Source organism: Salmo salar, chromosome 10 (assembly GCF_965601325.2).
Source record: "Salmo salar chromosome 10, fSalSal1, whole genome shotgun sequence".
NCBI lineage: Eukaryota > Metazoa > Chordata > Actinopteri > Salmoniformes > Salmonidae > Salmo > Salmo salar.
In genome coordinates this window covers 11,174,772-11,186,861 of record NC_138300.1, presented here as the reverse complement: position 1 = coordinate 11,186,861, position 12,090 = coordinate 11,174,772, and the positions used below count along the sequence as shown (strand labels likewise).

Sequence of the window (12,090 nt, the reverse complement as noted above, 5' to 3'; positions counted from 1 at the left end):
ACCACAAGCTAACAATCAATGGAAGTGATGGGGGCATGTAAGCATGTTTTGTTTTTAAATGGCCAAATCACCTTTAAGTAACATCAAACCAAATATGGAGTTGATTTCAGGTGATTTGAACATAATTGTTTTCAAACATGCTTACATGCCCCCATCACTTCCATTGATTGTTAGCTTGTGGTGACTAAAAGTTAGCTGAAGTTTGTAGTGGCTGTTTAAAGAAAACGGAACCCTCGATTACAGATTCTTTTGGCCCATAGACTACCTTCAGGTTAAGGAACCATCTAAAATCTAGTTGTAAAATTGTGAACTACTCCTTTTAATTTCTGTACCCTGTTTGTTATATATATTTTTAAAAGTAGATTCATAAGTTGGTCTTAAACAATATTATAGTCACTTCTGCATACAGAGTGATGTTGTTGGAAAGTTACTAATAACTAATGAAGAGGCTTTTTTTCGCTCTCACAAACGAAACCCAGTGAGCAAGCACCTCCTTTACAGCTCGCCAAGAGATTCAAGGACAAATAGGCAGACCGACACAAACAAGGCTCTCTTAAGCTGAACATGCCATACTTGTACTAACAATGACCTATATTAACTGGGTGACTATGGCCTATGATAACCCAAAAATAACCAGGCCTTAGGAACACATCCTTGTTTAAGTGTGCTCTTCCTGATTTGACCCTTGTTTGAATGGGTGATTTACTGATTTATGTACCATGTTTATAGTAGAGCTTTCTCCTTCTTTCCTCTTTTCCAGACTTTGCTGAGCCCCTGGCACTGCCAACCTTCATGGAGCCCGGCCCTTCCGTGGCCAGCTCGGGCTTGGCTGCCACCCCCCTGGACAACCATCCTCCAGAGGAGAGCATCGCCATCCTCACCTCCATGGGCTTCCCCCGCCGCCACACCCTCCAGGCCCTAAAAGCCACGGTCAGTGGCTCTCTTTCGCTCCTGCTGCTCACACTCACTGGTGAAACAACACAAAAATAATATTGTCCTGGTCTAGGAAGCATTCAGTAGGGAGTAGTGCTTTGGTGGTTTTTAATTTGACTTTTTCAGATTTGAATTATCGTAGAGATATATATACTGTGTTGTGGAATATGGAAAATAAACCATATATCCAAAGCCTGTTCTATAGCTAAAACCTTGCAAAGATGGAAAGGGCGACTTATCATGTTTTAAGTAGGTTAATATCCCCCAAAACTTTTAACCAATATGTTTTATTTCTCTGACAGACTTTTGGCTTGCTATTTATATTTGGGCCATTGATGTAAGAATGATGGAGTGGCTTTCTATAGTGCCAAACCGTGCTGGAGAATCATGCCCTCTCAGCTATAAACAACTTGGCTGGCCTACTTGTTTACTTGATATATTGCAGTTTTAATAACCCCTTCATGTCCTTGGTTGCTTGAGATCCCTGTTCTACATGCTGTTTACAAATAGTCCAAGCATCGAGCCCGACATGGTGCATAGCTAGGCTCGTTCAGCATTTCAGTTCTATGAGTCAGATCGTTGTGTGTCATACGTGCACAGTCATTTTAGCACAGTTATTTTTTGCATTTGTTTGTGTGTTCCTCCAATGTACCTCAAATGAAACAACTAATTCATTAAATTCTGTTCTGAATTGTATAACACCACGATATAATGTATAAATGTTGAATTCCATTATAGTGGCTGCTATTTTAAGATGGTGCCTTTTTCTCTTTTTCATCAGTCACCTGCCCTTGTCAGCATAAAATAGATCCCACTTTCTCTACGAAAACAGACCCTCTGATTTCCTTGTTTACCATTCCTAACACCTCCAAACCCCTTGCCATCCATTTTTTTTCTCATAAAAAAGGCCAGGGACCTCGTGAGTTGAGTAGGAGTGTGAAACATTAGAGGGTCTCCAGGGTCTTCTAATAAAAGCCCAGTGAGCACGCAGGAAGTGTTCAACCTCACTGGCCTGTCTGTCTGACTGACTGCCTGCCTGGGCATGGCCAGAAAAAGCAGGCAGCATCAGATTATTCCCCCCATGTGCTCTCTTGATGTTGTCAATCCTGTTACATTCTCTTGAAGCATGCCAGTCACGATTGTCCATCTTCTGAGACCTGTGAATTTGAGAAGACTTAGGGGAGAGAGGAAGCATATTCTACTGTATAACACAAGGTCACTGATAATGGTAATTACATGACAATTTAGCCTACTAATTATGACTTTTTGGTTCTTTCGGATTCATTGAAACAAGCAGGTAGTTTAAGTAGTGTAAAAAAAATACCAGTAACAGAAAGTACTGTCAGTAATCAACCACTGAAATAGGTCTGTGAAATGATGTCACCAACATTCGTTGTTTCAGAACAACAACCTGGAGCGGGCGCTGGACTGGATCTTCACCCACACGGAGAGGGAGGAGGAGGAGACTAGCGACGCCCTGTCTGACATGGCCGATACCACGGAGCCCAACGACAGCGCCTTCTCCAATGCCAACACGCACAGCGACTCTACACTGTCCCCAGACCAGGACGCCTCAGACCCCCGGATCAAAGACGGACCCGGGCGTGAGTGACTCTGCATGACCTCTGACCTCTAAGACTGATCTAGGATCAGCTCCAACCTCCCCAGTCCTAGCCATAACCATTATGATCTAGAGACACTGATCTAGGATCAGTTCCAACCTCCCCAGTCCTAACCATAACCATTATGATCTAGAGACACTGATCTAGGATCAGCTCCAACCTCCCCAGTCCTAACCATAACCATTATGATCTAGAGACACTGATATAGGATCAGCTCCACCCTCCCCAGTCCTAGCCATAACCATTATGATCTAGAGACACTGATCTAGGATCAGCTCCAACCTCCCCAGTCCTAGCCATAACCATTATGATCTAGAGACACTGATCTAGGAACAGCTCCAACCTCCCAGTCCTAACCATAACCATTATGATCTAGAGACACTGATCTAGGATCAGCTCCAACCTCCCAGTCCTAACCATAACCATTATGATCTAGAGACACTGATCTAGGAACAGCTCCAACCTCCCAGTCCTAACCATAACCATTATGATCTAGAGACACTGATCTAGGATCAGCTCCACTCTCCCCAGTCCTAACCATAACCATTATGATCTAGAGACACTGATCTAGGATCAGCTCCAACCTCCCCAGTCCTAACCATAACCATTATGATCTAGAGACACTGATCTAGGATCAGCTCCAACCTCCCAGTCCTAACCATAACCATTATGATCTAGAGACACTGATCTAGGATCAGCTCCAACCTCCCAGTCCTAACCATAACCATTATGATCTAGAGACACTGATCTAGGATCAGCTCCAACCTCCCAGTCCTAACCATAACCATTATGATCTAGAGACACTGATCTAGGATCAGCTCCAACCTCCCCAGTCCTAACCATAACCATTATGATCTAGAGACACTGATCTAGGATCAGCTCCAACCTCCCAGTCCTAACCATAACCATTATGATCTAGAGACACTGATCTAGGATCAGCTCCAACCTCCCCAGTCCTAACCATAACCATTATGATCTAGAGACACTGATCTAGGATCAGCTCCAACCTCCCCAGTCCTAGCCATAACCATTATGATCTAGAGACACTGATCTAGGATCAGCTCCAACCTCCCCAGTCCTAACCATAACCATTATGATCTAGAGACACTGATCTAGGATCAGCTCCAACCTCCCAGTCCTAACCATAACCATTGGGCTAAATACATTGATCTAGAGTCAGCTCCACCATCCCCAGTCCTAACCATAACCATTATGGGCAAAACGATAAAGACAGAAATGATAAAAGGAGAAGAATTACACAAATACGAATGTGGTACAGGAGCTGGATAAAAAGTTATATAGCTGCTTTGAATGTAAAGCTCACTGCTTGCTGCACCCATATGATGCAACACTTGCTGTTTGCAGGTACATTTGGAACAAAACCATCCTTTCACCAATTGTGAAAGGCTTCTCTTTCCACTTCCATTCTGACACAATCCTGTTAAAGGAAGTTTTACGTCACACGTTTGGCTTAAGATTTCATGTTTGAGGAGACTCATTCTATTCAGAGTCTCAGCCTATATGATTTTGAACTCAGAATTGCAAATCATGGACCACAGTCTCTCCAACTACAACCTGCATTGGTTGAATAGGATCAGATAGGGATTCGATAGTTATGACACAGTTTTACTAGCTTGTTCTCATGGGTATACTGTAGGCAAAATGCATCTGTTCTGTTCACAAGGGAGTTGTAGTTTTGTGTAACGATTGGTTTGACTTCCTGTTTTACAGGTTACGAGCTTTTTGCTTTCATCAGCCACATCGGAGCGTCCACGATGTCTGGTCATTATGTATGCCACATCAAAAAGGAAGGAAGGTAAGTCAGTCACAATGTACATACTCTACATTTATCTCTGCTAGATGATTAAACCACAATCCCCTTTCACAATGAAGGATTAAAAATGAATTATATAGACACTGTTTCCACCAGCTGTTGCACTGCACATTTTTGATCTATTCCAACAGTAGCAATCCTGATTAAGCTAATCAAGGGCTTGATCATAGTTGACGAGTTGAATCGGGTTTGCTAGTGTTGGAGTCAATCAAGTATTATCTTTGATCGGCTAGCTGTCTTCACAGACCAGATTGGGAAACACTGTCCTAAGAGACTACTTAGATAATTTTGTAATTAGTGGTCTATAATGTGGCATTTGCAAATCAAGACGAAACTAAATGTATAGATGAGGTTTTAACACAATGTGTTACCCATGTTATTTCCCCCCCCCCCACGTCAGATGGGTGATCTTCAATGACCACAAAGTGTGTTTGTCAGAAAGGCCTCCAAAAGACTTGGGCTACATCTACTTTTACCGTCGACTGTCTAGCAGCTAGACCAAGCCCCCCGCCCTCCAACCTTAGAGAACCACATCCTCACAACCAGAAGACAGGAAGACAACCACAGTGGGAATTATGGAAACACTCGCACCCCAGACCAGCCAAAAAAAGATAGGAACCGCTCGACTCAGCCAAGTCACTCAAGAGCAACCGCAAAGTACGGTCAAAGGGGAAAGCAATTTGCTTTTTGTATGTCTCTGTGATTCCCGTGTGCTTGTGTGTATTGAAACGTGTTATTTGTCTGCTGCAAGTGTCAAACCCATTCCACGGAGGGCCAAGTGTCTGCGGATTGTTCCTCCTCCCTTGTACTTGATTGATGAATTAAGGTCACTAATTAGTAAAGACATCCCCTCACCTGTTTTGTCTAGGTCTTAATTGAAAGAAAAAGAAACAAATCTACAGACACTAGGCCCTCCTTGGAATGAGTTTGACACCCCTGGTCTACGGCGTAGGTACAGAGCGATGTGTGCAATTTCAGTTATCGGAGTACTCCACAGTTCTAGTATCAGCATATAAGATCTTACTATACATTTTCTATGCCTTAAGCTACTGTGCCAGTATTTTTATTGAAGTGGTACGTTTTATAAATGTCGGGCATGGTCCAAAAGTGGTCACGAGTCACTGCTAACCCTGAAAAACTCTGAAGCAGAACTCGATTAAAAAGAAAACGCAATGCTGCTGGGAGCTTTGCATGTGCCATGCAGAACGGAATATTGGAGAATGTTTTGCATCTATAGGGAATTAAAAGGACATCAGGAACCCTTAACATGTGATGCAGGATAGAAAATTATGGCATTGAATGCAGAGAAATAGCCAGCATCGGCAAGTGTCAGAATATGGGAAAAACATTTGAAAAACCGCTCTTAACTATTATGGATACTGAATAAGTAATATCCTTATTGGAGGGTCGGATGTCCTGTAATGAGATTAGTCATATCTGTCTGGTTTTAATTTGCAGGTTTTTCTGGGCTTTGGTGGAGAAACTGTTTTCTGTACAGTGACAATTGGACGAGTCAAGTTTCAGTTGCCAGGAGAATGTCATTTTTATTGAAATCTGAAAGCACTTTGACAGACTTTTATATCCCTGTTTTTCACATAGAAATAGAACCATGAGCATATATTACCTTGAATCAGATACCCTAAACTGATATTTGCTTTTCTTGAATGTGGTAAAAGCCTGTGACCAATGTGGTTGTAACCAAAAAATGACTACTATTATATCACCTTTCTTTTTTCAAAGTGTTCCTCAGACCATGTCGATTACGCATAGTGTATGCATGCATACAGGTTTGGTTGGCATTTGTATGCGCGCCTAATATGATTTACATTTTGTGGAAGGACAGACAATGCATGAGGTAAATGTTTGCCAATTATTGTAGTCCTCAAACTCTGAGTAATACCACATTTAATATTCGATATGCCGCCATCTTTTTAATGCAGAATGTATGCATTTGAACACAGCCATCTGTGTTTTCTTCATTATTATAGCAATATGCACTGGGACAGAATCTCTTATCTTGAGAATACACCATGTATTGTAGGTTACGACCTACAACTTGCTCCAGAATGCGTTCTCGTACTTTAAGACGTGGTGCTGTGCTGAATGTATTCCTTATTGTGCTCACTGCAACCAACCCCCCCCCCCCCCCCCCCCTTCGACTTTAATGCTAAATTCTAACACATATCAGAGACAACACTGGCCCTACTCGTGCATAGTCTCCAACCGTTGTGTATATGTTAATACTGTATTCACCATTTTACTCATACTCGCTGCTCATTCATTCTCACTCTTTTCGTGTCCAGCACAGTCACACCTTAGATTGTTTGCACTTCTATGTCTTATTCTCATGACCCTATACAGCCACTCTATCAAAGACAGTTCATCAACCTGTGTAGTAGTAAACCCAGCTGCGGTGTTGCCTAGAGTTCATTGTATGGTTGTTACATATCGACAAGGTAGTGGATTGCAATGTCGCATATCAAAAACCCTTTTTTTTTCTTCTTGTCTTTGAATACTTACCTGGGCAATATTCCATCAAAGCAGGTTTCCTGGAAGAGTCAAGAACATGATTGTGCTTGCATTGCAATAATGTACCTTTGGTTTCATGTACTCCGCAATGCAAATGTTTTCAGTGTGAGACAAAAGAAACTAAAACTGCATATAAACTCAAACATACTTTCTTGCTGCGCAGGATAAATCATGTTTTTAGACCAACAATGGGAAACCAGATAATGGTTTTGATTTACTAGAGCCCTTGGTTGTTTTGGAGAGGATTACAATTCCCCATCTCAAATCGATCCCTGAAGATCTCCCATCCTTGTCAGACGCTACTTGATAAATTGCTTCTGTTACCTATGCAATTCTTCGCGGTCTCTTTGCAAGTATTGTTTTTGCCATCCCCCTTCCACACTTGTTTATTATTCAATAAGAATAGAATGAATCCCTCTGTTCCATTCTGAGATTGTCATTACTGGTCCTTGACGGGTCAGTGTAGTAGTTACATTTATTATACAAAGGTCTGATTGCTGAGGAGAGGTGGGTGTTCTATGCATTCTAGTTCTATACCGTTTTGTCCTCTACCGGGGTTCCTCCCCATCTGGTCAACTCTGGCTGTTTTAGACTGGCAGAGTGCCCGCTCACCTTCTTTGCTCTCCATTTACTGTGGAATTGATCGCTATGGAGGACTTCTGTTTTGTCTTCTCTCAGCTCTCTCTTCATCTGTCACTTCCTCGCCACCACTATTTCTTGAGGTTGTGAAAGGTAGTGGTTTACCTTTTGTCACAAAACGCCTTCGTACTGTGAGCATGTGCACTAAAAGTTGATATTTGGTCTGTACAATACATGTATTTTTCTTTTATTTCATTTAACTAAATGTTCAATGATACTTCACCTGTTTTTACTTGATTTTTCTTTGCCTTTTTGCAAACAAGTTTGTTCCCATTCTGTAGTTTATTACATACAGTTTCCCTGAAGGGATTATTTAAAGTTGACTTTTGTAATGTATGTTTGCATAGTTCAATAAACTACACATTTCTTGATATTTGACACTTCTGTATTTTAGTGCATTGTTACTGAGGAACTAGTGTGGCTTGGCCATGGTTCCTCATCACAATTCCTCAATGGTTTTCAATTTCATGGCATCTCTAGTTCTTTACTCCATAAACAGTAGAATAGCAAGCATAATGTTTAATTTTAATTGAAGACTGTTTTTTGTTTAGTTATGTGGTAGGAAGGGAGAGCTGCAGCATAAAGTACTCATAAAGACAATGGAATACAAACCTTGGTAGGCATGCAATGATAAAATATATACAACAAAATACATAATTTGACTATTACAGTTTATTTTAAAAGAACGTTCATATACGGTATGTCTGAAAGGTGTTAATGCTTGACTAGTTTAAGTACAGTACCACTCAAAAGTTTGGCCTCACCTACTCATTCCAGGGTTTCTTTATTTTTACTATTTTCTACATTGCAGAATAATAGTGAAGACAAAATATGAAATAACATATATGGAATCATGTAACCAAAAAAAGTATTAAACAAATCAAAATATTTAATTTTAGATTCTTCAAAGTAGCCACCCTTTGCCTTGATGACAGCTTTGCACACTTGGCATTCTCTCAACCAGCTTCATGAGGTAGTCACCTGGAATGCATTTCAATTAACAGGTGTACCTTGTTAAATGTTAATTTGTGGAATTTCTTTCCTTAGGGGTGGTATACAGAAGATAGGGCTATTTGGGTAAAGACCAAGCTCATATTATGACAAGAACCGCTCAAATAAGCAAAGAGAAACAACAGTCCATCAATAGTTTAAGACATGAACGTCAGTCAATTCGGAAAATTTTAACTTTTAAAGTTTCTTCAAGTGCAGTCGCAAAAACCATCAAGCGCTATGATGAAATTGGCTCTCATGAGGACCACCACAGGAAACGAAGACCCAGAGTTACCTCTGCTGCAGAGGATAAGTTCGTTAGAGTTAACTGCACCTGAGATTGCAGCCCAAGTAAATGCTTCAGATTCCAAGTAACAGACATCTCAACAGCAACTGTTTAGAGGAGACTGCGTGATTCATGGTCGAATTGCTGCAAAGAAACCACTACTGAAGGACACCAATAAGAAGAAGAGACTTGCTTGGGCCAAGAAATACAAGCAATGGACATTAGACTGGTGGAAATCTGTCCTTTGGTCCAATGAGTACAAATGTAAGATTTTTGGTTCCAACCGCCGTGTCTTTGTGAGACGCAGAGTAGGTGAACGGATGATGTCCGCATGTGTGGTTCCCACCGTGAAGCATGGAGGTGGTGGTATGGGGGTGCTTTGCTGGTGAAACTGATTTCTTTTGAATTCAAGGCACACTTAACCAGAATGGCTACCACAGCATTCTGCAGCGATATGCCATCCCATCTGGTTTGCGCTTAGTGGGACTATAATTTGTTTTTCAACAGGACAATGACCCAACACACCTCCAGGCTGTGTAAGGGCTATTTGACCAAGAAGGAAAGTGATGGAGTGCTGCATCAGATGATCTGGCCTCCACAATCACCCGACCTCAACCCAATTGGAATGGTTTGGGATGAGTTGGACCGCAGTGTGAAGATTAAACAGCCAACAAGCGCTCAGCATATGTTATATTTTCAGGACTGTTGGAAAAGCATTCCAGGTGAACCTGGTTTAGAGAATGCCAAGAGTGCAAAGCTGTCATCAAGGCAAAGGTTGGCTACTTTGAAGAATCTAAAATATATTTTAATTTGTTTAACACTTTTGGTTACTACATGATTCCATGTGTTATTTTATAGTTTTGATGTCAACACTAATTCTACAATGTAGAAAATAGTAAAAAAAAATATACAAAAACCCTTGAATGAGTATGTGTGTCGACTTTTGACTGGTACTGTATATCGGTAGAGTAGTATGCATTGCAAGTACACTATAAAGTGTTCCATTATTACATTTTTAGGTCATTTGTTTCTATCAAAATATTATTTGTTCTATTCATACTTGTATGTCGGCTACAGAAATAAACCATAGTAAACCAGCATGGTACAATGGGTTGATCAAAATGGTGATAATTGACAAATGTATCGCACACAAGATACAGAGCAATCACAAACTGTAGGTCTTATGCTATTGTACTGACCAGGGAGGTTTGTGGTCGTTCAGTTATACACATGCGTGAGCGAGTTAAAGGTAGTACAACTGTCTGTCACCAAAGTGTTTGAATCCTTTAGCGAAACAGTTGGTGTGGGAAAGGCCTGCTCTCAGTTTGAGCTCGCTACTCTTATGTTTTGTTTATTGTATCTTGTGTACAATATATAAAGATTTTTTTATTTTTATAATAATACTATATATTCATACATACACACACTACCGTTCCAAAGTTTGGGGTCACTTAGAAATGTCCTTGTTTTTGAAAGAAAAGCAAAACATTTTTGTCCATTAAAATAACATCAAATTGATCAGAAATACAATGTAGACATTGTTAATGTTGTAAATGACTATTGTAGCTGGAAATGACTCATTTGTTATGGAATATCTACATCGGCATACAGAGGCCCATTATCAGCAACCATTACTCCTGTGTTCCAATGGCACGTTGTGTTAGCTAATCCAAGTTTATCATTTTAAAAGGCTAATTGATCATTAGAAAACCCTTTTGCAATTGTTAGCACAGCTGCAAACTATTGTGCTCATTAAAGAAGCAATAAAACTGGCCTTCTAGGCAGCGTTCCTCTGTCCAGTGTCTGTGTTCTTTTTTCCATCTTAATCTTTTCTTTTTATTGGCCAGTCTGAGATATGGCTTTTTCTGTGCATCTCTGCCTAGAAGGCCAGCATCCCAGAGTCGCCTCTTCACTGTTGACATTGAGACTGGTGTTTTGCGGGTACTATTTAAACTCTTAAGGATCCGCCCCTTTTTTCAATTTTCGCCTAAAATGACATACCCAAATCAAACTGCCTGTAGCTCAGGCCCTGAAGCAAGGATAAGTATATTCTAGGTACCATTTGAAAGGAAACACTTTGAAGTTTGTGGAAATGTGAATGTAGGAGAAAATAACACCAATAGATATGGTAAAAGATAATACAAAGAAAAAAACAACCGTTCTTGTATTTTTTTTTTGTACCATCATCTTTGAAATGCAAGAGAAACGCCATAATGTATTATTCCAGCCCAGGTGCAATTTACATTTTGGCCACTAGATGGCAGCAATGTGCAATGTATTATACTGATCCAATGAACCATTGCATTTATGTTCAAAATGTTGTCTCAAGACTGCCTAAATGTGCCTATTTTGTTTATTAATAACTTTATGTTAAAAATTGTGCACTCTCAAACAATAGCATGGTATTCTTTCACTAATAGCTACTGTAAATTGAACAGTGCAGTTAGATTAACAAGAATTTAAGCTTTCTGCCAATATCAGATATGTCTATGTCCTGGGAAAGGTTCTTGTTACTTACAACCTCATGCTAATCACACTAGCCTACGTTAGCTCAACTGTGGAAGGGACACCAATCCCGAAGAAGTTAATGAAGCTGCCAGGTGAGGACTTGTGAGGCGTCTGTTTCTCAAACTAGACACTAATGTACTTGTCGTCCTGTTCAGTTGTGCACCGGGGCCTCCCACTGTTTCTATTCTGGTTAGAGCCAGTTTGCGCTGCTCTGTGAAGGGAGTAGTACACAGCGTTGCACGATCTCTTCAGTTTCTTGGCAATTTCTCGCATGGCATAGCCTTCATTTCTCAGAACAATAATACACTGACGCGTTTCAGAAGAAAGGTCTTGGTTTCTAGACATTATGAGCCTGTAATGAAATGCTGATGCTCCAGATACTCAACTAGTCTAAGGCCAGTTTTATTGTTTTAATCAGCACAACAGTTAACATAATTGAAAAAGTGTTTTCTAATCATCAATTAGCCTTTTAAAATGGTACACTTGGATTAGCTAACACAACGTGCCATTGGAGCACAGGAGTGATGGTTGCTAAAAATGGGCCTCTGTACGCCTATGTACATATTCCATAAAAAAATCTGCTGCTTCAAGGTAAAATAGTCATTTACAACAATGTCGACACTGTATTTCTGATCATTTTGATGTTATTTTAAATGGACAAAATCTGTAGTTTTTCAAAAACAAGGACATTTCTAAGTGACCCCAAATTTTTGAACGGTAGTACGTGTGTATATATATATATATACATA

The 12,090-nt window shown here is 40.4% G+C and overlaps 1 protein-coding gene across 1 annotated transcript in view; it reads left to right on the top strand.

Moving 5' to 3' along the window:
• Positions 1 to 7,928, top strand: part of LOC106613496 (ubiquitin carboxyl-terminal hydrolase 13) — a 57,992-nt gene extending 50,064 nt beyond the window's left edge. Inside the window, 4 exon segments of the mRNA XM_014215785.3 lie at positions 761 to 930; positions 2,336 to 2,537; positions 4,287 to 4,371; positions 4,790 to 7,928. Of these exon segments, the coding sequence (XP_014071260.3) occupies positions 761 to 930; positions 2,336 to 2,537; positions 4,287 to 4,371; positions 4,790 to 4,886 (554 nt within the window). The 3' untranslated portion in view covers positions 4,887 to 7,928.
• The last annotated feature ends 4,162 nt before the right edge of the window (positions 7,929 to 12,090 follow it).